A 27145-nucleotide genomic window follows, 5' to 3' on the forward strand; every position below is an offset into this window, starting at 1 on the left:
GATTAGTTTGGGATTGATACAGGGCTATGGGGAGAGAGCGGGGCAGTGGGATTAGTTTGGGATTGATACAGGGCTGTGGGGAGAGAGCCGGGACAGTGGGAATAGTTTGGGATTGATACAGGGCAATGGGGAGAGAGCAGGGCAGTGGGATTAGTTTGGGATTGATACAGGGCTGTGGGGAGAGAGCCGGGACAGTGGGATTAGTGTGGGATTGATACAGGGCTGTGGGGAGAGAGCAGGGCAGTGGGATTAGTCTGGGATTGATACAGGGCAATGGGGAGAGAGCGGGGCAGTGGGATTAGTTTGGGATTGATACAGGTCTATGGGGGGAGAGTGGGGCAGTGGGATTAGTTTGGGATTGATACAGGTCTATGGGGGGAGAGTGGGGCAGTGGGATTAGTTTGGGATTGATACAGGGCTATGGGGAGAGAGCAGGGCAGTGGGATTAGTTTGGGATTGATACAGGGCAATGGGGAGAGAGCGGGGCAGTGGGATTAGTTTGGGATTGATACAGGGCTGTGGGGAGAGAGCCGGGACAGTGGGATTAGTGTGGGATTGATACAGGGCTGTGGGGAGAGAGCAGGGCAGTGGGATTAGTCTGGGATTGATACAGGGCTGTGGGGAGAGAGCGGGGCAGTGGGATTAGTTTGGGATTGATACAGGGCAATGGGGAGAGAGCGGGGCAGTGGGATTAGTTTGGGATTGATACAGGGCTGTGGGGAGAGAGCGGGGCAGTGGGATTAGTTTGGGATTGATACAGGGCTATGGGGAGAGAGCGGGGCAGTGGGATTAGTTTGGGATTGATACAGGGCTGTGGGGAGAGAGCAGGGCAGTGGGATTAGTTTGGGATTGATACAGGGCTGTGGGGAGAGAGTGGGGCAGTGGGATTAGTTTGGGATTGATACAGGGCTGTGGGGAGAGAGCGGGGCAGTGGGATTAGTTTGGGATTGATACAGGGCTGTGGGGAGAGAGCAGGGCAGTGGGATTAGTTTGGGATTGATACAGGGCTGTGGGGAGAGAGCGGGTTGCAAAATCATTTAACATTTCTCCAGCACTTCCAAAACCTTGAAGATTCCTTGAATAGCTGCATTCCATGTGGAATAGTGAAATGCACAATTCTGTCAGGAATGCTTATGGACTGAAGCTCCATTCGTTTGACTCAGCAACACTGAATATCAGATAGTTTCAACTCAAGAAATTATGTCTTCCTCTTGCAAATTGGTGTTCATGTTAATTCCATGCTGCCCCCGGGAGTTTGGGACATTTCCTCGTTTGCTGTTGACCCCAGCAGAAGGTGTTGAAAGACTGCAGCGGACCCCAGAGGCAGGAGAATGGTAGCCATCACTTCACTTCTTCCTCTGGAACTGCATAGAGAGATGGAGAGAGAGGTGGAGTGATGCCACAGACGCCTAGGTGGGTTGTCAGAGTTCAAAGGTCAGCCAGGTATTGAGAAGTCAGTTCAGATGGTCATGTTAGAGTACGTGTAGCCAAATTCCAGAGAGCTCCTCATGCAATCTCGATTCCAAGCCACTGGAATGAAGGGCGGCATCGTATCATCAGCCCGGTGTCCAGGAGGGACCGAGGGATCTGTGGGGTACAAGGAGACATTGCCTGGGTGGGCACGCAGCCACATCTCAAAGATTCTGCCCAATAAAAATCCGGAAAAAGGGGGAATGAGAGATAGAGAGAGAGAGAATCAGATCCTCAAAATGCCAGTTTGACCCCTTTCCCTTCGTCCCCCTTAGACATCCGGCACTCCCAAACATCTGACACCCCACAACAGGCTTTTACAGGATTTAAGGTGGGAGGCGGTGGCGTAGTTTATTGTTACTGGACTAGTAATCCAGGGTAATGCTCTAGGGACCTGGGTTCAAATCTCACCATGGCAGATGGTCTTAGATTAGATTAGATTAAAAGTCTAATAATGACTGTGAGACCATGTCGTTAAAAACCCATCTGGTTCACTAATGTACTTTAGGGAGGGAAATCTGCCGTCCTTACCTGGTCTGGCCTACATGTGACTCCAGACCCACAGCAATATGGTTGACTCTTAATTCCCCTCTGAAATGGCCTAACAAGCCACTCAGCACACCACCACTTTCTCAAGGGCAATTCATGCTGGCCTAGCCAGCGATGCCCACATCCCATGAATGAATAAGAAAAAGGCAGGAGAGGGGAACACTGGATTGGTCTCCAGGCTTTCATGAGGGTTTCAGGTGCTGATGAGCTGGAGTAGGGGTCAGGCTGGAAAATCTCAGCAAGTTTGAATGTTGGAAGCTCATCTTGAAGACAGCTGGAAATACTGAGAGAGTCACAGGGGCCCAGCAACCACAGGAAGGTCATGTGTTGTTAGAATGAGGGATGATTGGGAGATATTCAACACCTTCAACCTTCACACAGGATCAGGAGGCCATTCAGCCCCTCAAAGCTTAGAGGAACAGAAGGAGACCATTCAGCTCCTTCATCTTGTTACACAGGAACAGGAGGAGGCCATTCAGCCCCTCAAGCCTTTCTGCCATTCAGTGACATTTTGGCTGATCTGTGATTTAATTCCTTATACTTGTCGAATGGAGTTAGATCATAGATCAGCCGTGATCTCCTTGAATAGTGGTGTAATAAGTTTGAGGGACTGAATGAACGTTGCCTGTTCCTGTGTTCCAGGCTTGGGAGGCTGAATGGCCTCCTGTTCCTGTGTTCCAGGCTTAGGAGGCTGAATGGCCTCCTGTTCCTGTGTTCCAGGCTTGAGGGGTTGAATGGCCTCCTGTTCCTGTGTTCCAGGCTTGAGGGGTTGAATGGCCTCCTGTTCCTGTGTTCCAGGCTTGAGGGGCTGAATGGCCTCCTGTTCCTGTGTTCCAGGCTTGGGAGGCTGAATGGCCTCCTGTTCCTGTGTTCCAGGCTTGAGGGGCTGAATGGCCTCCTGTTCCTGTGTTCCAGGCTTGAGGGGCTGAATAGCCTCCTGTTCCTGTGTTCCAGGCTTGGGAGGCTGAATGGCCTCCTGTTCCTGTGTTCCAGGCTTGGGAGGCTGAATGGCCTCCTGTTCCTGTGTTCCAGGCTTGAGGGGCTGAATGGCCTCCTGTTCCTGTTTTCCAGGCTTGAGGGGCTGAATGGCCTCCTGTTCCTGTGTTCCAAGCTTGAGGGGTTGAATGGCCTCCTGTTCCTGTGTTCCAGGCTTGAGGGGCTGAATGGCCTCCTGTTCCTCTGTTCCAGGCTTGAGGGGCTGAATGGCCTCCTGTTCCTCTGTTCCAGGCTTGAGGGGCTGAATGGCCTCCTGTTCCTCTGTTCCAGGCTTGAGGGGCTGAATGGCCTCCTGTTCCTGTGTTCCAGGCTTGAGGGGCTGAATGGCCTCTTGCTGTCCCTCGTTCTGACAACACATGACCTTCCTGTGGTCATTGGGCCCCTCTGACTCTCTCAGCCTTTGTAAGTGTCTTCTTTGACTTGATATTTGGCACCAAGATGAGCTTCCAACATTCAGACTCTCTAATTTCAAACCTGCTCCCACCCCTATCCCCAGCTCATCAGCTCCTGAAATCCTCATGAAAGCCTTTTTCCTCTCCAGCCTCGACTAATCCAGCATTCTTTACTCTAGCCTCCCACCTTAAATCCTGTGAAAAGCTCAGCATGTCTCAAACTCCCACTGTCTCCAACATCCTCTCACATCAAATCCCGCTCTCCCGACAACCTTATTCTTGCTGACCTGCATCGGCTCCCACTAGAAACAGGGGCAGGAGTAGACCACACGGCCTGTCGAACCTGCTCCTCCCTTCACTACCATCATGGCTGAGCTTTGGCTTCAACTCCACTTTCCCACCTACTCCCCATTTCCCTTGATTCCTTAAGGGACCAAAGATCCATCTCTCCCAGCCGTAAATGTATTTAACAATGGAGAATCCACCACCCTCTGGGGTAGAGAATTCCAAAGACTCACAACCCTCTGAGTGAAGTCATTTCTCCTCATCTCAGTCCTACATAATTGGCCCACTATCCTGAGACTGTGCCCCCGTGTTTTAGAGTCCCCGACCAGTGGAAACAATCTCTCGGCGTTCACCCTGTCAAACCCCCTCATAATCTTAGACGTTTCAATCAGATCACCTCTCATTTTTCTGAACTCCAGAGAATATAAACTCAATTTATTCAGCCTCTCATCAGAGGACAACCCTCATCCCAGGGACCAGTCTAGTGAACCTTCGCTGTCCCACCTCCAATGCAAGTATATCCTTTCTTAAATGTGGAAACCAAAACTGTGCACAGTATTCCAGATGTGGTTTCACTAAAACCCTGTACAATTGTAGCAAGGCTTCTTTATTCTTGTACTCCAATCCCCTTACAATAAAGACCTACATGCCATTTACTTTCCTAATTGCTTGCTGCACCTGGATGCTAACTTTCTGCATTCCTGGCACTAGCACACCCAAGTCTCTTTGAACATCAACATTTATGAGTTTCACATCTTTTAAAAAATATTCTGCCTTTTTGTTCTTATGACCAAAGTGAACAACTTCACATTCCCTACATTATACCTGCTATGCCACCTTGTTGTCCCCTCACTTAACCTGTCTATATCTCTTTCCAGCCTCTTTGTGTCCTCCTCACAGCTTACCTTTCCACCAAGCACAGTATCATCAGGAAACTTGGATACATGACTCACTTTTCATTTAAGTAATTAATATAGATTGTAAACAGCTGAGGCCCCAGCACTGATCCTTGCGGCACTCCATTATTTACTGTCTGCCACCTTGAAACAGCCTCGTATATGCCCCCTGTATCCGTTAACCAATCCTCTATCTGTGCTAATTTTATCCCCAATTCCCCCATGAGCCCTCACGGTGCCTATTAACCTTTTGTGCGGCACCTTCCTAGTCTGACAATGCCTCGATTTTAAAATTGAGCCTGACGTCAGTAGTAGGTAAATTATTGGAAGGTGTTCTGAGAGATCGGATATATAATTATTTGGACAGCCAAGGGCTGATTAAGGATAGTCAGCATGGCTTTGTGCGTGGTAGGTCGTGTTTAACGAACCTTGTAGAGTTTTTCGAGGAGGTTACCAAGACAGTAGATGAAGGAAAGGCTGTGGATGTTGTCTACATGGACTTTAGTAAGGCCTTTGACAAGGTCCCACATGGGAGGTTAGTTCAGAAGGTTCAGACACTTGGTATCCATGGAGAGGTTGTAAACTGGATTCGAAATTGCCTGTGTGGGAGAAGACAGAGAGTGGTAGTGGATGATTGCTTCTCAGACTGGAGGTCTGTGACTAGTGATGTGCCTCAGGGATCTGTGCTGGGACCATTGTTGTTTGTTGTCTATATCAATGATTTGGATGATAATGTGGTGAATTGGATCAGCAAGTTTGCTGATGACACTAAGATTGGCGGCATTGTGGACAGCGAGGAAGGCTTTCAAAGCTTGCAGAGAGATCTGGACCAACTGGATAAATGGGCCAGAAAATGGCAGATGGAATTTAATGCGGAAAAGTGTGAGGTGTTACATTTTGGAAGGCCAAACCAAGGTAGGTCATACACAGTAAATGGTAGGGCACTGAGGAGTGCGGAGGAACAAGGGGATCTGGGAGTTCAGATACATAGTTCCCTGAAAGTGGCGTCACAGGTAGACAAGGATGTAAAGAAATCTTTTGTCATACTGGCCTTCATAAATCAAAGTATTGAGTATAGGAGTTGGGATGTTAGGGTGAGGTTGTATAAGACATTGGTGAGGCCAACTTTGGAGTATTGTGTGCAGTTCTGCTCACCTAACTACAGGAAGGATATCAGTAAGATTGAGAGAGTGCGGAGAAGATTTACTAGGATGTTGCTGGGTCCTAAGGAGTTGAGTTACAGGGAAAGATTAAACAGGTTAGGACTTTATTCCTTGGAGCGTAGAAGGATGAGGGGAGATTTGATAGAAGTTTACAAAATTATGAGGGGTATAGACAGAGTAAATGCGAGTAGGCTCTTTCCACTTAGATTAGGAGAAATAAACACGAGAGGACATGGCTTTAGGGTGAAAGGGGAAGGTTTAGGGGGAACTTCTTCACTCAGAGAGTGGTGAGAGTGTGGAACGAGCTACCATCTGACGTGGTAAATGCGGGCTCACTCTTAAGTTTTAAGAATAAATTAGATACATGGATGGGAGAGGTCTGGAGGGTTATGGACTAGGTGCAGGTCAATGGGACTAGCGGAATAATATTTTGGCACAGACTAGAAGGGCTGAATAGCCTGTTTTCTGTGCTGTAGTGTTCTATGGTTCTATGTTTTCAGTGGCCTTTTTGGCCTCGAGCCCTCTCCCCATCCCTGTAACCTCATCCGAGATATCTGTACAACCCTCCGAGAGCTCCGAGTTCCTCCAAATCCGGCCTCTTGAGCATCTTCCGATTTCCATCACTCCACCATTTGGTTGCCTGGGCCCCAAAGTGTGTGCGCCCCTTATATCTCCTTATGTGGCTTCATGATAAAGACACCTGAAGGTTATGAGTACATAAAGGGAGCAGACATGAAGAGATATTGTGCAAGTTACTTGTCAATGTAGGCGTGATGAGCGAGGAAGAGCGGGTCATTCGATGAATAGGTAACACTGGACATTGTTCCGCCACAGAAGAAGTGAACCATGTTGTGCATGCTTGGATACAAGGTGTTTGGGTCACTGGGCAACAGGTATCCTGAAAAGGATAAAGAAAGAAGACAGTTAAAGTCATTTAAATCAGTCAGCTGTAGAAAGTACAACAGCAAAGCAGACCTTACTGTGTACAGACTGGCCAACAGCGAGATCTTACTGTGTACAGACTGGCCAACAGCGAGATCTTACTGTGTACAGACTGGCCAACAGCGAGATCTTACTGTGTACAGACTGGCCAACAGCGAGATCTTACTGTGTACAGACTGGCCAACAGCGAGATCTTACTGTGTACAGACTGGCCAACAGCGAGAGCTTACTGTGTACAGACTGGCCAACAGCGAGATCTTACTGTGTACAGACTGGCCAACAGCGAGACCTTACTGTGTACAGACTGGCCAACAGCGAGACCTTACTGTGTACAGACTGGCCAACAGCGAGACCTTACTGTGTACAGACTGGCCAACAGCGAGACCTTACTGTGTACAGACTGGTCAACAGCGAGACCTTACTGTGTACAGACTGGCCAACAGCGAGATCTTACTGTGTACAGACTGGCCAACAGCGAGACCTTACTGTGTACAGACTGGCCAACAGCGAGACCTTACTGTGTACAGACTGGCCAACAGCGAGACCTTACTGTGTACGGTCTGGCCAACAGCGAGATCTTACTGTGTACAGACTGGCCAACAGCGAGACCTTACTGTGTACAGACTGGCCAACAGCGAGACCTTACTGTGTACGGTCTGGCCAACAGCGAGATCTTACTGTGCACAGACTGGCCAACAGTGAGATCTTACTGTGTACAGACTGGCCAACAGCGAGACTTTACTGTGCACAGACTGGCCAACAGTGAGATCTTACTGTGTACAGACTGGCCAACAGCGAGACCTTACTGTGTACAGACTGACCAACAGCGAGACCTTACTGTGTACAGACTGACCAACAGTGAGATCTTACTGTGCACAGGTTGGCCAATCGAGGGATCTTACTGTGCACAGTTGCCCAGCAGCGGGATCTTGCTGTGCACAGACTGGCTAACTGCGGGATCTTTCTGTGCACAGACAGGTCACTGGTGAGATCTTAATGTGCACAGGCTGGCCAACTGTGGGATCTTTCTGTGCATAGACTGGTCAATAACGCGATATTACAGTGCGCAGACTGGACAGCAGTGCGATCCTTATTGTGCACAGGCTGGCCAACAGCGGGATCTTACTGTGCACAGACTGGCCAATGGTGGGACCTTGCTGTGCACAGACTGGCCAATGGTGGGACCTTGCTGTGCACAGACAGGCCAAGTGAAGATTTTGCTTTCTGCCAAATAGTCACTTTAAGGATCTTGCAGAAGATGAGCACCGACCTTCAAGGGCGTTTCGGAAGGATTTCAGGGCCCTCTCATCATAAGGTTCAGTGTCGTAGTTGGGCAGCCGGAGACACGATTTCACATCCTGGAGACTGGGTAGCCCTCCCAGCCAGCGGTTCACAGCTGGGTGGCGACGGATAGGAAGCGTGGCTCCTGGAGGGCAAATTACATCAAAGTCCAACTCATGGGCACCTTCACCTGAGCAGAACGTCTGAAAGAGTATGTGACAAAGAGAGAATAAGAGGGAAGCAGTGAGAGAAGCAGTAACAATGAGAGCGGGAGGCAGTGAGAGAAGCAGTAACAATGAGAGCGGGAGGCAGTGAGAGAAGCAGTAACAATGAGAGCGGGAGGCAGTGAGAGAAGCAGTAACAATGAGAGCGGGAGGCAGTGAGAGAAGCAGTAACAATGAGAGCGGGAGGCAGTGAGAGAGAGAGACAAAGCGAGAGACAGAGAGGGAGAGCAAAAGAGAGTGAAAGAATCTGTCAGAACTGGACATGCGGTGAGAGATATAATACTCTTGGTCTCGTGGCAGTGTGCTGATGTCAGGGAAACACTAACTTTATTGAGAAACAACTTACTGTCACTTTATCTTGCTACGAGGTCTGCAAAACAGAGCAAGATCATTAGATCATTGCATCACATCCTCTGATGATGTATACTGTGTGACATTAGTATAGCACTAAATCTCCTCCAAGTCTCTCATTCTTCCAATTATACAACATCTCCACCAAATCACTGATTCTCCACATTATACTACATCTCCCCCCAAGTCTCTTTCTCCCCGTTATACTACATCTCCCCCAAGTCTCTCATTCTCCCCATTACACTACATCTCCCCCAAGTCTCTCATTCTCCCCATTACACTACATCTCCCCCAAGTCTCTCATTCTTCCCATTACACTACATCTCCCCCAAGTCTCTCATTCTCCCCATTACACTACATCTCCCCCAAGTCTCTCATTCTCCCCATTACACTACATCTCCCCCAAGTCTCTCATTCTCCCCATTACACTACATCTCCCCCAAGTCTCTCATTCTCCCCATTACACTACATCTCCCCCAAGTCTCTCATTCTCACCATTACACTACATCTCCCCCAAGTCTCTCATTCTCCCCATTACACTACATCTCCCCCAAGTCTCTCATTCTCCCCATTACACTACATCTCCCCCAAGTCTCTCATTCTCCCCATTACACTACATCTCCCCCAAGTCTCTCATTCTCCCCATTACACTACATCTCCCCCAAGTCTCTCATTCTCCCCATTACACTACATCTCCCCCAAGTCTCTCATTCTCACCATTATACTACATCTCCCCCAAGTCTCTCATTCTCCCCATTACACTACATCTCCCCATTACACTACATCTCCCCCAAGTCTCTCATTCTCACCATTACACTACATCTCCCCCAAGTCTCTCATTCTCCCCATTACACTACATCTCCCCCAAGTCTCTCATTCTCCCCATTACACTACATCTCCCCCAAGTCTCTCATTCTCCCCATTACACTACATCTCCCCCAAGTCTCTCATTCTCACCATTATACTACATCTCCCCCAAGTCTCTCATTCTCACCATTATACTACACCACCCCCAAGTCTCTCATTCTCACCATTACACTACATCTCCCCCAAGTCTCTCATTCTCACCATTATACTACATCTCCCCCAAGTCTCTCATTCTCACCATTATACTACATCTCCCCCAAGTCTCTCATTCTCACCATTACACTACATCTCCCCCAAGTCTCTCATTCTCACCATTACACTACATCTCCCCCAAGTCTCTCATTCTCCCCATTACACTACATCTCCCCCAAGTCTCTCATTCTCCCCATTACACTACATCTCCCCCAAGTCTCTCATTCTCCCCATTATACTACATCTCCCCCAAGTCTCTCATTCTCACCATTATACTACATCTCCCCCAAGTCTCTCATTCTCCCCATTACACTACATCTCCCCCAAGTCTCTCATTCTCACCATTATACTACATCTCCCCCAAGTCTCTCATTCTCCCCATTACACTACATCTCCCCCAAGTCTCTCATTCTCACCATTACACTACATCTCCCCCAAGTCTCTCATTCTCCCCATTATACTACATCTCCCCCAAGTCTCTCATTCTCACCATTACACTACATCTCCCCCAAGTCTCTCATTCTCACCATTACACTACATCTCCCCCAAGTCTCTCATTCTCACCATTATACTACATCTCCCCCAAGTCTCTCATTCTCCCCATTATACTACATCTCCCCCAAGTCTCTCATTCTCCCCATTATACTACACCACCCCCTAAGTCTCCGGGTCCTCTCACTCCTCTAGGTGGGGGGGTCACTGTCTCTGTTCCTCTCGCTCCTCTAGGTGGGGGGGTCACTCTCTGCGGGTCCTCTAGCTCCTCTAGGTGGGGGCCACTGTCTCTGGCTCCTCTAGGTGGGGGGGTCACTCTCTGCGGGTCCTCTAGCTCCTCTAGGGGGGGGCCACTGTCTCTGGCTCCTCTAGGTGGGGGGGTCACTCTCTGCGGGTCCTCTAGCTCCTCTAGGTGGGGGTCACTCTCTCCGGGTCCTCTAGCTCCTTTAGGTGGGGGTCACTCTCTCCGGGTCCTCTAGCTCCTCTAGGTGGGGGTCACTCTCTCCGGGTCCTCTAGCTCCTTTAGGTGGGGGTCACTCTCTCCGGGTCCTCTAGCTCCTCTAGGTGGGGGTCACTCTCTCCGGGTCCTCTAGCTCCTTTAGGTGGGGGTCACTCTCTCCGGGTCCTCTAGCTCCTCTAGGTGGGGGTCACTCTCTCCGGGTCCTCTAGCTCCTCTAGGTGGGGGTCACTCTCTCCGGGTCCTCTAGCTCCTTTAGGTGGGGGTCACTCTCTCCGGGTCCTCTAGCTCCTCTAGGTGGGGGTCACTCTCTCCGGGTCCTCTAGCTCCTCTAGGTGGGGGTCACTCTCTCCGGGTTCCCTTTCACCCGCTGTTTTTGTTGTGGCTGTTGTTGTGTTTTTGGTTGATGTGAAGGGTTCTTTGTCATTGAGAGCTTGGTCACCTAGTTCAGGCTTTGTTGCTGGGATACGGACAGTGCATCCCCTGTCGTCTGCCCTTTTCGCAGAACACACTCTGTCTCTGCCTCTACCCTCATCACCCTCAATCTGGATCCTTGTACTCATCGACATTCTTTCTCTCACTCCTTCGAAATTCATTCTGTCACTCGGGGCCTGTGGTCTGCCTCGATCTTGAGGTGGAGACCAGGAACATATTTTGCAAACTTTCCACATGCCCATGTATCGATAATGCTTTTTTCTCTATCACTGCCTCTCTCTGTTCAGTCCCTGTCAGTGAACAGGATGCATTGTCAGCTGGTCTACGCTCTCCATCCACCTGTATCTGAAAGAGCCCAGCTCTTAGTGCTGCAGAGGATGCATCTGCAACAATGATAGGGGGTAGTTCTGGGTCATAGTGAGCTCAAAGATCAGGTGATATCTGCATCTCTTTGATTTTTTCTATTGAGTTTCCTCTCGCTATCATGTATGGTCTTGTCACAACAGCTGATGTAATGGCTCATTGATGACAGCTAGGCTGGGCGGGATTTTCCCACTCACTTTACCATGGCCATGAATATCCGGAGCACCGCCACATTCCGGGGAGCTGGAACTCCCTGTCTCTTGTCTCTTGTGGATCAGCTCTGACACCGGATGCACCACAACGTGTCAAAGTCGGCTGTGAGAATTCACATTTGTTGGTCAGTTCAAGTCCTGCTTCCTGTAGGCATTGTAACAGCGCTCACACTCTCGTGCCATGTTCCCTCTGAGTCAATCCATGGATCAGGTCCATGTGACACTTGACTCCATCCAGTCCTTCTAGAATGTTTAACATTGTCCTTGGGAAGATTTTTGGAGATGACGCGATGCTGAAGGGAAACCTGTTGAAAAAAACACTCCCAAAGGGAATAATGAAGTTTGAGTGTCTCAGACTCTTCAACTGCCAAAGCCAGTATTTGCATCGAGCTTTGTGAAGATTGATCACTTTCCCAATTTTGCTAAGGGGAGACGACATGGGATGAACTTTGTGTAAAACTGCCTTGTTCAGCTGGGCAAGATCTGCACACATTCTGATCGATCGGCTGCCCATGGCACCAGCTGCTTCGGTCACAGCTGAAATAACCCCTGGCTTCAACATGGAGTCAATTTCCTTCTTTACCTTTGCTAAGAGTCGGTGAAGAACTTTTCTGGGTGTAAACAGATGCACTGGCTCCATTTCCGGATGGACAGTGATGTCATGCTGTCTTCAGCTTTCCTCGTCCCCTGAACAGCATGGGAATTCAGCTCTGAAGTGTTTAGGCTGATCTTCTCGGCTTTCTAGTTCCTCTACTCTGTAAATCCGATGTAAGTCTGTCCAAGCTTTGAAGGGTTGAATTCCGTTGCCCTGTGAACTTGCGTTCCACACCTTGTCACCAGGTTGGTTTTTCACATGATGACTGAAGAGAACTTTTCTCCAGTCAGGGTTCAGCTTCAGAAAGAGCCAAAACTGCTGCACCTGTGTGTAACTGAGGGCGTCTGATTCCCTCTGCTCTCCAGTGGCTGCCGCTTCATTCCCGTAGAGGCAACTCAATATCATGGATATCTTCCATTTCGTATCCCTGTCCACCTTTGGAAGGCTTTCTTTCTGCTTCTTCTGTACAGGCTCCTTGCTACCACACAGCCTGAGAGTGACCTATCTTTCTGAAAAAGTAGCAGTTGGCCTCTTTGGCAGGACAGCTTCTCTGGCTGTGCTTCTAACCCCCACACCAGTTACATATGACTGGATAGTTTCACCCCCATGCCCCCCTGCTTCTTTAAAGCCAGCTCCCTGCTTCAAAATTTAACACTCAGTCTGTCATATTTGGGGTATCATTCCCACTGTCACTCCGAATCACTGATCAATCTTGCTGACCTCAGTCAGCAGGGATAGATTGTTAAGGTTAGACCTCACACAGACTGTGGGAGCGTAAGGTGCCTTTATCACTTCTTTCTCAATCCCTTGTCTGACTAGGTCATTGTCTGCACAGCTACCCATGACAAAAAAATCACAGAAAATGGGTGATTGTGTCTGGACCCGGAGAGAGTAACCAGCACCTGGAAGAGCGAGTGATAGAGGGAAAAAGAGATTCAGTGACAGAGGCAAACAGAGGGAGAATCAGTGCCAGAGGCAGTGAGAGAGAGAGAGAATCAGTGAGAGAGACAGTGAGAGAGAGAGAGAATCAGTGACAGAGACAGTGAGAGAGAAAATCAGTGACTGAGGCAGAGAGAGAGAGAGAATCAGTGAGAGAGATAGTGAGAGAGAGAGAATCAGTGACAGAGACAGTGAGAGAGAGAGAATCAGTGACTGAGGCAGTGAGAGAGAGAGAATCAGTGACTGAGGCAGAGAGAGAGAGAGAATCAGTGACTGAGGCAGAGAGAGAGAGAGAGAATCAGTGACTGAGGCAGTGAGAGAGAGAGAGAATCAGTGACTGAGGCAGTGAGAGAGAGAGAATCAGTGACTGAGGCAGTGAGAGAGAGAGAGAGAATCAGTGACTGAGGCAGAGAGAGAGAGAGAGAGAATCAGTGACTGAGGCAGAGAGAGAGAGAGAATCAGTGACTGAGGCAGAGAGAGAGAGAGAGAATCAGTGACTGAGGCAGAGAGAGAGAGAATCAGTGACTGAGGCAGTGAGAGAGAGAGAGAATCAGTGACTGAGGCAGTGAGAGAGAGAGAGAATCAGTGACTGAGGCAGTGAGAGAGAATCAGTGACTGAGGCAGAGAGAGAGAGAGAGAAAATCAGTGACTGAGGCAGAGAGAGAGAGAGAGAAAATCAGTGACTGAGGCAGAGAGAGAGAGAGAGAAAATCAGTGACTGAGGCAGAGAGAGAGAGAGAATCAGTGACTGAGGCAGTGAGAGAGAATCAGTGACTGAGGCAGAGAGAGAGAGAGAATCAGTGACTGAGGCATAGAGAGAGAGAGAATCAGTGACTGAGGCAGTGAGAGAGAGAGAGAATCAGTGACTGAGGCAGTGAGAGAGAGAGAGAATCAGTGACTGAGGCAGAGAGAGAGAGAGAATCAGTGACTGAGGCAGAGAGAGAGAGAGAATCAGTGACTGAGGCAGTGAGAGAGAGAGAATCAGTGACTGAGGCAGAGAGAGAATCAGTGACTGAGGCAGAGAGAGAGAGAGAAACAGTGACTGAGGCAGAGAGAGAGAGAGAGAATCAGTGACTGAGGCAGAGAGAGAGAGAGAGAAAATCAGTGACTGAGGCAGAGAGAGAGAATCAGTGACTGAGGCAGAGAGAGAGAGAGAATCAGTGACTGAGGCAGAGAGAGAGAGAGAATCAGTGACTGAGGCAGAGAGAGAAAGAGAGAATCAGTGACTGAGGCAGTGAGAGAAAGAGAGAATCAGTGACTGAGGCAGAGAGAGCGAGAGAATCAGTGACTGAGGCATTGAGAGACGAAGAGACTTAGTGGCACAGGTCGTGAGAGAAGGAGAGAATCAGTGACAGGAAGTGAAACAGCGAGACACAGAGAAAGAGAATCAGTGACAGCGGTAGTGAGAGAACAAGAGTAGGAGGGAGAATCAGTGACCGAGGTAATGAATGGGAAAGAGAAAAGCTTTACTAAAATGCTTCTGGGGATGGGGGATTTCAGTCACAAGTTTCGATTGTAAATGCTGCGATTGATCTCCTTGAATTGAAGGAGAATGATCGGAGATTTGATAGAAATGGACGAGGTGATGATAAGGTTTTATTAAGGTAGACATGGTGGTAGTCCCATTAGGTGATCGTACAAGGACTGGGGAACACAGATTTTTGATTTCAGGCAAGAGATGCAGAAGGAAGGTGGGGAAGAAGTGTTTTAACACAGCTAGAGGTGATGGTCTGAAACTCGTTGCCCACGAGGGTGGTGGAGGTGGATACGATGAATGATGTCAAAAGGAAAATGGATGAGCACTTGAGGGGATACAGGGATAAATGGGGGTATGGGACTGACTGGATTGCTGTCCAGAGGGCCAGCATGGACTTGATGGGCTGAATGGTCTACTTTTTTTTATTCTTTCATGGGTTGTAGACTTTGCCCTCAAGGCCCAGCATTTGTTACCCATCTCTAATTGCCCTTGAACTGAGTGGCTTGCTCGTCCATTTCAGAGGGCAGTTTAGAGTCAACCACAATAAGGTGGGTCTGGAGTCACATGCTGGCCAGACTGGGGAAGGATGGCAGATTTCCTTCCCTAAAGGACATTAGTGAACCAGATGGGTTTTTTTAACAATTGATGATAGTTTCATGGTCACCATTCCTGGCACTAGCTTTCAACTCCAGATTTATTGATTGAATTGAAAATCCACCAGCTGCTGTGGTGGGATTTGAACATGTATTCTGAGCCATAAATGACACTGAGAGTCCGAGACAAAAACAAAAATAGCTGGAAAAACTCAGCAGGTCTGACAGCATCTGCAGAGAGGGACACAGTTAACATTTCGAGTCCTTATGACTCTTCAACAGAACTAAGGAAATAGAGAAATGAGGTGAAATATAAGCTGGTTGAGGGGGGTGGGACAGGTAGAGCTGGATAGAGGGCCAGTGATAGGTGGAGGCCAAGAAGAGATTGCCAAAAATGTCAGAGACAAAAGGGGTGTTGACGGTGGTGATATTATCTATGGAATGTGCTAATGGGGACATTAAGGGTAGCAAGTAGGACAAGCTAGTGGCAGGTGGCCCTAGTGGGGGTGGGGGGAAGGGATCGACATGGGCTAAAAGGTGGAGATGAAACAATAGATCGAAATAAATTTAAAAATAATAGAAATAGGTGGGAAAAGAAAAATATAGATATTTTTTAAAATTGTCAATTATTGGAAAAGGGGGGATCGGAAAGGGGGTGGGGATGGAGGAGAGAGTTCATGATCTGAAATTGTTGAACTCAATATTCAGTGCGGAAGGCTGTAAAGTGCCTAGTTGGAAGATGAGGTGCTGTTCCTCCAGTTTGCATTGAGCTTCACTGGAACATTGCAGCAGGCCAAGGACAGACATGTGGGCATGAGAGCAGGGTGGAGTGTTGAAATGGCAAGCGACAGGGGGGTCTGGCTCATGCTTGCAGACAGGCCGAAGGTGTTCCGCAAAGCGGTTACCCAGATTGCGTTTGGTCTCTCCAATGTAGAGGAAACCGCATTGGGAGCAGCGAATGCGATAGACTAAATTGAGGGAAGTGCAAGTGAAATGCTGCTTCACTTGAAAGGAGTGTTTGGGCCCTTGGACGGTGAGGAGGCGGGAAGTAAAGGGGCAGGTATTGCACCTTCTGCGGTTGCATGGGAAGGTGCTGTGGGAGGGGGTTGAGGTGTAGGGGGTGATGGAGGAGTGGACCAGGGTGTCCCGGAGGGAACGATCCCTATGGAATGCCGCCGGGGGGGTTGAAGGGAAGATGTGTTTGGTGGTGGCATCATGCTGGAGTTGGCGGAAATGGTGGAGGATGATGCTTTGAATGCGGAGGCTGGTGGGGTGATAAGTGAGGACAAGGGGGACCCTATCATGTTTCTGGGAGGGAGGAGAAGGTGTGAGGGCGGATGTGCGGGAGATTGGCCGGACACGGTTGAGGGCCCTGTCAACCACCGTGGGTGGAAAACCTCAGTTAAGGAAGAAGGAGGACATGTCAGAGGAACTGTTTTGGGAAGTGGCATCATCAGAACAAATGCGACGGAGGCGAAGGAACTGAGAGAATGGGATGGTGTCCTTACAGGAAGCGGGGTGTGAGGAGCTGTAGTCGAGGTAGCTGTGGGAGTCGGTAGGCTTGTAACGGATATTGGTGGAAAGTCTATCACCAGAAATTGAGACAGAGAGGTCAATGAAGGGAAGGGAAGTGTCAGAGATGGACCATGTGAAAATGATGGAGCGGTGGAGATTGGAAGCAAAATTAATAAATTTTTCCAGATCCAGACGAGAGCATGAAGCAGCACCGAAGCAATCATCGATGTACCGGAGAAAGAGTTGTTTGAGGGGGTCTGAGTAGGACTGGAACAAGGAATGTTCCACATACCCCATAAAGAGACAGGCATAACTGGGGCCCATGCGGGTACCCATAGCCACACCTTTTATTTGGAGGAAGTGAGACGAGTTTAAGGAGAAATCGTTCAGTGTGAGAACAAGTTCAGCCAGACGGAGGAGAGTAGTGGTGGATGGGGATGGGTAAAGAGAGTGAGAGACAGTGTGACACTGAGAGGAAGACTGAGAAAGAGAGAGAGGCAGAGAGAGAGAGCAAGCCAGTGAGACAGAGACAGAGAGAGAGAGAGAGAGAGAGCGAGAAACAGAGAGAGATTCAGAGGCAGAGACAGTGAGAGCCGAGAAATAGAGGTAGAGAGAGGGACAGAGAGAGTCAGTGAAAGAGACAGGCAGAGACAGTAAGAGAGAGAAACAGAGAGAGAGAGGGAAAGAGAGAGACAGTAAGAGAGAGAGGGAAAGAGAGAGTCAGTGAGAAAGATGGAGGTAGAGTGAGAAAGAGAAATAGAGAGACAGCAGAAGAGAGAGACATGGACAGAGAGAGAGCGAGGGAGATGGATTGTGGGTGGTATCTTCGAGGAATTGGGGATTGAGTGGGGAGAGAGATGTTAAAACCGACATGAAGAGTGAGTTGATCTTACCAGCCAGCTGCAGAAGCGGGAGGTCTGATTGAGGAACCCTTGTGCATCGTTGGAGCCGAAGATATCGTCAATGCAGATGTCACAGCTCTGCTGTCCTGCCCAGGCCCAGTATGGGAGGTAGAAATCCTGGTCTCCAGTCAGGTTTCTCATCTCCCTCTCAAAGGACAGGAGGTAGACACGGTGCCAACAGGGGAAGGCAGGTCCCCGGTGGGCGTAGGTACCCAGCTGGCCACCCCCCTGGGGCTTGGCACAGAGATAGTGTGCCCAGGCGAAGATGTCGTAGAGGCTGGCATCACGGAAATGGAGTGGTGAGCCGGGCTCACGACTGGAGCTTGCATAGATGACGTATCGGGAGCTGACTGTGCGCTTGGCCAGCAGGAGGCGGTCCAGGAAGAGGTCCCGCTCGGACACTGACATCTGCCGCAGATCCCGCCTCTCCACCAGGTGTCGCCGCTGGCACTGTGAGCCCTCCCAGCCGTGGGCACACTCCCCACAGTCCACACCGCCATATCCCCGTTGGCACGCGCACAGCCAGCTGAAGAAGTAGGATGGCCAGCCTAGGCGGAAATCGCTGGCGCGCCCCTCACCCACCTGCCCACCTGACCAGGGTGATGGCAGTGCCAGCTCCTGGCAGTAGCCCCGGCCTGAGGCACTTCCACAGGGTGAGCCATCGCCCCACCAGTGTGGGCAGCACATGCGATTTGCTATGTGCCAATCACTGGCACAAGTGCGAGGGATCTGCCCCTGGGTGCTTGCCAAGACGGCCAATACCAGCAGTAGCTGGCAGCAGCTGGCACAAGGTTTGGACAGTATTTGCAACCAGACTGGCTCCCACATGGCTCCTTATTGGCAGTGATGGGTTCCTGCGATGCTCAAACCAATGAGACTCCAGTGGCACTGACGGTCAGCAATTCCTCGTGGCTCTGTATCCGGCTGTCAGGTCCTGCCCGGCTGCAGTAGAATCTGATTCTGCGGAAGACCCCCACTCTGGCCTCCGTCGCACCGTTGCCCAGTACTCAGCTGGTTAACTCACGTGTACCTGGCCCCTGTGAGGATAAGCAGAACAGCAGGTTAGAGGTCAACCAAAAAGAGAGTCTGAGGGGGAATTCGATTGGGAATGCAGATAGGGACACAGTTACATGCCAGAGGCAGACACACACACACACACTCTCTCACACACAGGCAAATACAGACATAGGAACACCGGAGCAGGAGTCGGCCATTTGGCCCCTCGAACCTACTCCACTATTTAATTAGATCATGGCTGATCTTCTCCCTCACGCTATTTTCTTACCCTATCCCTATATTACTTGATATCTTTCATTTGTGGAAATCTATCAATCTCAGTCTCATACTCAATGACTGAGCCTCCACAGCCCTCTGGGGTAGAGAATTCCAAAGGTTCACAATCCTCTGAGTGAAGAAATTCCTCCTCATCTCAGTCCTAAATGGCCTGCCCCTTATCCTGAGACTGGGATCCCTGGTTCTAGACTCCCCCAGCCAGGGGATACATCCTTCCTGCATCTATCCTGTCCAGCCTTGTAAGAATTTGGTATCTTTCAATAAGATCGCCTCTCATTCTTCGAAACTCTAGTGAATACAGGCCTAGTCTCCTCAGTCTCTCCTCATAGGACAATGCTGCCATCCCAGGAATCAGTCCGGTGGACCTTCACTGCACTCCCTCTATGGTAAGTATCTCCTTCCTTTGATAAGGAGACCAAAACACATTACTCCAGGTGCGATCTCACCAAGGCTTTTAAGCAATTGCACCCCCCCACTTCTCCCATTGTCCCCGTGAACGGTATGACACCTGGTGAAGGGGGAAGCGATGTACATAAATAACAACTGAGATAAAGAAACAAGTGTTGGAAGAAGAGGGGGAAGGGGGGAGTGGAACATGCTGAATCTGTAATGTGGCGTTCAACTGATCCTATTAACTTTTAAGGACTGGCACGAAGTTTGTTTGCAGTAATTGAAGTTTAAGTGATCTTTAACTCCTCAGGTTCCAAGCCTGTGACGTGATTAATGTGGTGTAACTGTGCTATTGTTAAAGGAAGTGAACGGACGAAAACCTGCAAGATGGTGCAGTAGGTAAGACGAAATATTAAATTGATAAGGTTAAAGTTTTTGTTAAATTTGTGACCAAATTTGTACGGGCTGGTTGCTTGGAAACCAAGAAGTTGGCGGAGATGAGACTGTGGTCTCGTTAATTGTGTCAGGGCTGGAGAACAGAGAGCGAACTCTCTGTAAAATGATCAAAAACTTGATGAGGCTGCCAGGAGACAACCGGCCAATCGCTGAGCCTCGGGAAGACGTGTTCGACCTATCCGGAGAGGGTAGCGAGCGCCGAGCGGGGTATAAGAAACTGTGCCCCAAAATGATAGCTCACTAGCTCAGGATAGAGTAGCCTGATCAACTACTTGGAGACTGGAAGGAGAGAACTGATCACTCCTTCCGTTCCGACACTTGGACAAACCCAGGCAACCTTGCACATGTGGATGTGAGAGTGTACGTCTTATTGAGTGTAAGAAGATTTTTGGTTGAGTGCCAAATAAACGTGTTGTGTGCAAACAAAAATGAGTTGTTGATACCCTGAGTTGACCTCCGAACGGGAGAAGGGGATATCAGCTTACAAAATGGGTTATTTTAATTGGTTACAGGCACTATACAATCACAGCAAACATCTTTATTCCTGTACTCAAATCCTCTTGCAATGAAGGCCAACACCACCACTTGCCTTCCTAGTTACTTGTTGCACCTGCATGTTAACTTTGCGATGCACAAGAACATCCAGGTCCCTTTGGATATCTACAGTTCCCAATCTTTTCCCCATTTAAGACATATTCTGCATTTCTGTTTTTTCCTACCTAAGTGGATAACTTTACATTTTTCCACATTACAGCTTAAAGGTGTATTACACCTCAGATTGCCACACCCATCTCTCTGAAATGAAAGATTGAATAGATTAATGGGAGAACATAAGCTCACAATCTGTAACCAAGAGCAATTCTCATGGTCACTTGTGGCTTCAGGCCCACTCGCCTTGTCGCTGATACAGCCTTGTACCTGATACAGCCTTGTACCTGATACAGCCTTGTACCTGATACGGCCTTGTCGCTGATATGGCCTTGTCGCTGATACGGCCTTGTCGCTGATAAAGCCTTGTACCTGATACAGCCTTGTACCTGATACGGCCTTGTCGCTGATACGGCCTTGTCGCTGATACGGCCTTGTCGCTGATACGGCCTTGTCGCTGATACGGCCTTGTCGCTGAGACGGCCTTGTACCTGAGACGGCCTTGTACCTGATACGGCCTTGTCGCTGATGCGGCCTTGTCGCTGATGCAGCCTTGTACCTGATGCAGCCTTGTACCTGATGCAGCCTTGTCGCTGATGCAGCCTTGTCGCTGATGCAGCCTTGTCGCTGATGCAGCCTTGTACCTGATACAGCCTTGTACCTGATACAGCCTTGTCGCTGATACAGCCTTGTCCCTGATACAGCCTTGTCGCTGATACAGCCTTGTCGCTGATACAGCCTTGTCGCTGATACAGCCTTGTCGCTGATACAGCCTTGTACCTGATACAGCCTCGTCGCTGATACAGTCTTGTATCTGATACAGCCTAGTACCTGAGGTGCTAACAGACACATTGCAGTGTCCAAGATAACACCCCTGAGACTTCACATCTGAATCCCACAGAGATTGGGGAAGGGTTGAATGACATGTGTGACCTAACCTAGCACTGCGCTCCAATCTCAGGTCTGGCATACTACTTAACAAGAAGTTGCTGATGATTAATGACCAGATGTCCTTTGGCTCATTCTGAAGGCCGATTCTGGAAATCACATGAAAGTCTTTTATAGATACGATGCTGTATAAGCAGCACCGGGGCCTGCTTGACGGTTACCTGCATTCCAAATTCCACATTCCTGTGTGTTAATGTTGCAATGCAGTGACCGTGATGTTAAACCAGAGGCTCCTACGTTCTTCTGTAACAGAGATGAAAAAGGCATGGGTTCCAATGGCTATCTTCACAGGGATGTCTTCCTCCTTTCTCTCAGCTCAGATTCCAGTTTGCTCTTGTGGCACCAATAGGTGAGAGGGTGCACAGAGAAAGAACCCCTGATTCCAGCATTGCGCTCCTCCCACACTGCCTCAGACCCCACCCATTCAGATTCACTTTGACTTTTGGTTTCTCACTGCGCCATAACTCCGAGAGGGAAAGGTGGTGGATCTGCACTGTTACTTCATGACCAGCTTTGATGCTCGCCCTCTCACGGTCTGCATCCCACAAATCTACCCGGAACATCACCATGGAGAGCTCTCTCCTGTTATTCTCCAGCCTGCCGAAGTAATACAGGATCCCATAGGTGTTGCGGTCAACACTGCTACCCTCCCCCCGAGACCATCACTGCTGAGGTGCCCGTATCCCATCTGGGGGCTATGTGGATGGTCACTTAATGAGTTGAACCCCACCACCCCAAGAAAAGCTTCATGTAACTCCCCCTTTATTATGTATTTCCCAAATACAGGCTGCAGATGCCCCCCTTGGCCATTACCATCTCATGTGCAGCCTGTTACAGACACAGACAAACACATGGACAGTGACTGGGAAAAAACCCTGCACACCAAACTGAGCATTAGCCCAGTGGAGCACACAGCCTGTCCCTGGAGTGGGACAGCAACATGGGCACCATGACAATCCCTGCAGCATGGCCCGCTACTGCCCAGCGGTGTCTGTACACTCACTCCTGACTATAAACACCAGGAGTGTCTTTACACTCACTCCTGACTATAAACACCAGGAGACCAGGAGTGTCTCTACTCTCTCACTCCTGACTATAAACACCAGGAGTGTCTCTACACTCTCAGTCCTGTCTATAAACACCAGGAGACCAGGAGTGTCTCTACACTCTCACTCCTAACTATAAACACCAGGAGTGTCTCTACACTCTCACTCCTGACTATAAACACCAGGACTGTCTCTACTCTCTCACTCCTGACTATAAACACCAGGAGAGTCTCTACTCTCTCACTCCCGACTATAAACACCAGGAGAACAGGAGTGTATCTACTCTCTCACTCCTGACTATAAACACCAGGAGTGTCTCTACCCTCTCACTCCTGACTATAAACACCAGGAGTGTCTCTACTCTCTCACTCCTGACTATAAACACCAGGGGTGTCTCTACCCTCTCACTCCTGACTATAAACACCAGGAGTGTCTCTACTCTCTCACTCCTGACTATAAACACCAGGAGTGTCTCTACTCTCTCACTCCTGATTATAAACACCAGGAGACCAGGAGTGTCTCTACTCTCTCACTCCTGACTATAAACACCAGGAGACCAGGAGTGTCTCTACTCTCTCACTCCTGACTATAAACGCCAGGAGACCAGGAGTGTCTCTACTCTCTCACTCCTGACTATAAACACCAGGAGTGTCTCTACTCTCTCACTCCTGACTATAAACACCAGGAGACCAGGAGTGTCTCTACTCTCTCACTCCTGACTATAAACACCAGGAGTGTCTCTACTCTCTCACTCCTGTCTATAAACACCAGGAGACCAGGAGTGTCGCTACACTCTCACTCTGAGTATAAACACCAGGAGTGTCTCTACTCTCTCACTCCTGACTATAAACACCAGGAGACCAGGAGTGTCTCTACTCTCTCACTCCTGACTATAAACACCAGGAGTGTCTCTACTCTCTCACTCCTGACTATAAACACCAGGAGACCAGGAGTGTCTCTGCTCTCTCACTCCTGACTATAAACACCAGGAGACCAGGAGTGTCTCTACTCTCTCACTCCTGACTATAAATACCAGGAGACCGGGAGTTTCTCTGCTCTCTCACTCCTGACTATAAACACCAGGAGACCAGGAGTGTCTCTACTCTCTCACTCCTGACTATAAACACCAGGAGTGTCTCTGCTCTCTCACTCCTGACTATAAACACCAGGAGACGAGGAGTATCTCTACTCTCTCACTCCTGACTATAAACACCAGGAGAACAGGAGAGTCTCTACTCTCTCACTCCTGTCTATAAACACATGGAGTGTCTCTACACTCTCACTCCTGACTATAAACACCAGGAGACCAGGAGAGTCTCTACTCTCTCACTGCTGACTATAAACACCAGGAGACCAGGAGTGTCTCTACTCTCTCACTCCTGACTATAAACACCAGGAGTGTCTCTACTCTCTCACTCCTGACTATAAACACCAGGAGTGTCTCTACTCTCTCACTCCTGACTATAAACGCCAGGAGACCAGGAGTGTCTCTACACTCTCACTCCTGACTATAAACACCAGGAGTGTCTCTACTCTCTCACTCCTGACTATAAACACCAGGAGTGTCTCTACTCTCTCACTCCTGACTGTAAACCCCAGAGACCAGGAGTGTCTCTACTCTCTCACTTCTGACTATAAACACCAGGAGTGTCTCTACTCTCTCACTCCTTACTATAAACACCAGGAGACCAGGAGTGTCTCTGCTCTCTCACTCCTGACTATAAACACCAGGAGACAAGGAGTGTCTCTACACTCTCACTCCTGACTATAAACACCAGGAGTTTCTCTACACTCTCACTCCTGACTGTAAAACCCAGAGACCAGGAGTGTCTCGACTCTCTCACTCCTGACTATAAACACCAGGAGTGTCTCTACTCTCTCACTCCTGACTATAAACGCTAGGAGTGTCTCTACTCTCTCACTCCTGACTATAAACACCAGGAGTGTCTCTACACTCTCACTCCTGTCTATAAACCCCAGGAGACCAGGAGTGTCTCTACACTGTCACTCCTGGCTATAAACGCCAGGAGACCAGGAGTGTCTCTACTCTCCACTCCTGACTATTAACACCAGGAGTGTCTCTACTCTCTCACTCCTGTCTATAAACCCCAGGAGACCAGGAGTGTCCCTACTCTCTCACTCCTGACTATAAACGCCAGGAGTTTCTCTACTCTCTCACTCTGACTATATGCACCAGGAGTGTCTCGACTCTCTCACTCCTGACTATAAACACCAGGAGTGTCTCTACTCTCTCACTCCTGACTATAAACACCAGGAGTGTCTCTACTCTCTCACTCCTGAGTATAAACACCAGGAGACCAGGAGTGTCTCTACACTCTCACTCCTGATTATAAACACCAGGAGTGTCTCTACTCTCTCACTCCTGACTGTAAACACCAGGAGTGTCTCTACTCTCTCACTCCTGAGTATAAACACCAGGAGTGTCTCTACACACTCACTCCTGACTATAAACACCAGGAGTGTCTCTACTCTCTCACTCCTGACTATAAACACCAGGAGACCAACAGACTCTCTACTCTCTCACTCCTGACTATAAAAACCAGGAGACCAGGAGTGTCTCTACACTCTCACTCCTGACTATAAACACCAGGAGTGTCTCTACTCTCTCACTCCTGACTATAAACACCAGGAGACCAGGAGTGTGTCTACTCTCTCACTCCTGACTATAAACACCAGGAGTGTCTCTACTCTCTCACTCCTGACTATAAAAACCAGGAGACCAGGAGTGTCTCTACACTCTCACTCCTGACTATAAACACCAGGAGTGTCTCTGCTCTCTCACTCCTGACTGTAAACACCAGGAGACCAGGAGTGTCTCTGCTCTCTCACTGCTGACTATAGAGACCAGGAGTGTTTCTACTCTGTCACTCCTGACTATAAACACCGGGAGACCAGGAGTGTCTCTACTCTCTCACTCCTGACTATAAACACCAGGAGTGTCTCTACTCTCTCACTCCTGACTATAAACACCGGTAGTGTCTCTACTCTCTCACTCTGACTATATGCACCAGAAGTGTCTCGACTCTCTCACTCCTGACTATAAACACCAGGAGTGTCTCTACTCTCTCACTCCTGACTATAAACACCAGGAGTGTCTCTACTCTCTCACTCCTGACTGTAAACACCAGGAGTGTCTCTACTCTCTCACTCCTGAGTATAAACACCAGGAGACCAGGAGTGTCTCTACACTCTCACTCCTGACTATAAACACCAGGAGTGTCTCTACTCTCTCACTCCTGACTATAAACACCAGGTGTGTCTTTACTCTCTCACTCCTGAGTATAAACACCACGAGACCAGGAGAGTCTCTACTCTCTCACTCCCGACTATAAACACCAGGAGACCAGGAGTGTCTCTACTCTCTCACTCCTGACTATAAACACCAGGAGTGTCTCTACTCTCTCACTCCTGACTATAAACACCAGGAGTGTCTCTACTCTCTCACTCCTGACTATAAACACCAGGAGTGTCTCTACTCTCTCACTCCTGTCTATAAACCCCAGGAGACCAGGAGTGTCTCTGCACTCTCACTCCTGACTATAAAAGCCAGGAGACCAGGAGTTTCTCTACTCTCTCACTCCTGACTATAAACAGCAGGAGTGTCTCTACTCTCTCACTCCTGTCTATAAACCCCAGGAGACCAGGAGTGTCTCTACTCTCTCACTCCTGACTATAAATGCTAGGAGTTTCTCTACTCTCTCACTCCTGACTATAAACACCAGGAGTGTCTCTACTCTCTCACTCCTGTCTATAAACCCCAGGAGACCAGGAGTGTCTCTACACTCTCACTCCTGGCTATAAACGCCAGGAGACCAGGAGTGTCTCTACTCTCTCACTCCTGACTATAAACAGCAGGAGTGTCTCTACTCTCTCACTCCTGTCTATAAACCCCAGGAGACCAGGAGTGTCCCTTCTCTCTCACTCCTGAGTATAAACGCCTGGAGTGTCTCTACTCACTCACTCTGACTATATGCACCAGGAGTGTCTCTACTCTCTCACTCCTGACTATAAACACCAGGAGTGTCTCTACACTCTCACTCCTGACTATAAACACCAGGTGTGTCTTTACTCTCTCACTCCTGAGTATAAACACCACGAGACCAGGAGAGTCTCTACTCTCTCACTTCCGACTATAAACACCAGGAGACCAGGAGTGTCTCTACTCTCTCACTCCTGACTATAAACACCAGGAGTGTCTCTACTCTCTCACTCCTGACTATAAACACCAGGAGTGTCTCTACTCTCTCACTCCTGACTATAAACACCAGGAGTGTCTCTACTCTCTCACTCCTGTCTATAAACCCCAGGAGACCAGGAGTGTCTCTGCACTCTCACTCCTGACTATAAAAGCCAGGAGACCAGGAGTTTCTCTACTCTCTCACTCCTGACTATAAACACCAGGAGTGTCTCTACTCTCTCACTCCTGTCTATAAACCCCAGGAGACCAGGAGTGTCTCTACTCTCTCACTCCTGACTATAAATGCTAGGAGTTTCTCTACTCTCTCACTCCTGACTATAAACACCAGGAGTGTCTCTACTCTCTCACTCCTGTCTATAAACCCCAGGAGACCAGGAGTCTCTCTACACTCTCACTCCTGGCTATAAACGCCAGGAGACCTGGAGTGTCTCTACTCTCTCACTCCTGACTATAAACAGCAGGAGTGTCTCTACTCTCTCACTCCTGTCTATAAACCCCAGGAGACCAGGAGTGTCACTTCTCTCTCACTCCTGAGTATAAACGCCTGGAGTGTCTCTA

The 27145-nt window shown here is 49.1% G+C and overlaps 1 protein-coding gene across 1 annotated transcript; it reads right to left on the bottom strand.

Annotated features, from left to right (window-relative positions):
• Positions 1 to 1459: 1459 nt before the first annotated feature.
• On the bottom strand, positions 1460 to 18415 carry LOC144674287 (tyrosinase-like). Its single transcript, XM_078535715.1, has 4 exons — positions 17579 to 18415; positions 7964 to 8177; positions 6508 to 6649; positions 1460 to 1643 (listed from the first exon to the last, which is right to left on the bottom strand). Exons 1-4 carry the CDS (start codon positions 18413 to 18415, stop codon positions 1460 to 1462), a joined length of 1377 nt encoding a protein of 458 aa, XP_078391841.1.
• Positions 18416 to 27145: the final 8730 nt, after the last annotated feature.

This window comes from Cetorhinus maximus, unplaced genomic scaffold (genome assembly GCF_964194155.1).
Source record: "Cetorhinus maximus unplaced genomic scaffold, sCetMax3.hap1.1 HAP1_SCAFFOLD_610, whole genome shotgun sequence".
Taxonomy (NCBI): domain Eukaryota; kingdom Metazoa; phylum Chordata; class Chondrichthyes; order Lamniformes; family Cetorhinidae; genus Cetorhinus; species Cetorhinus maximus.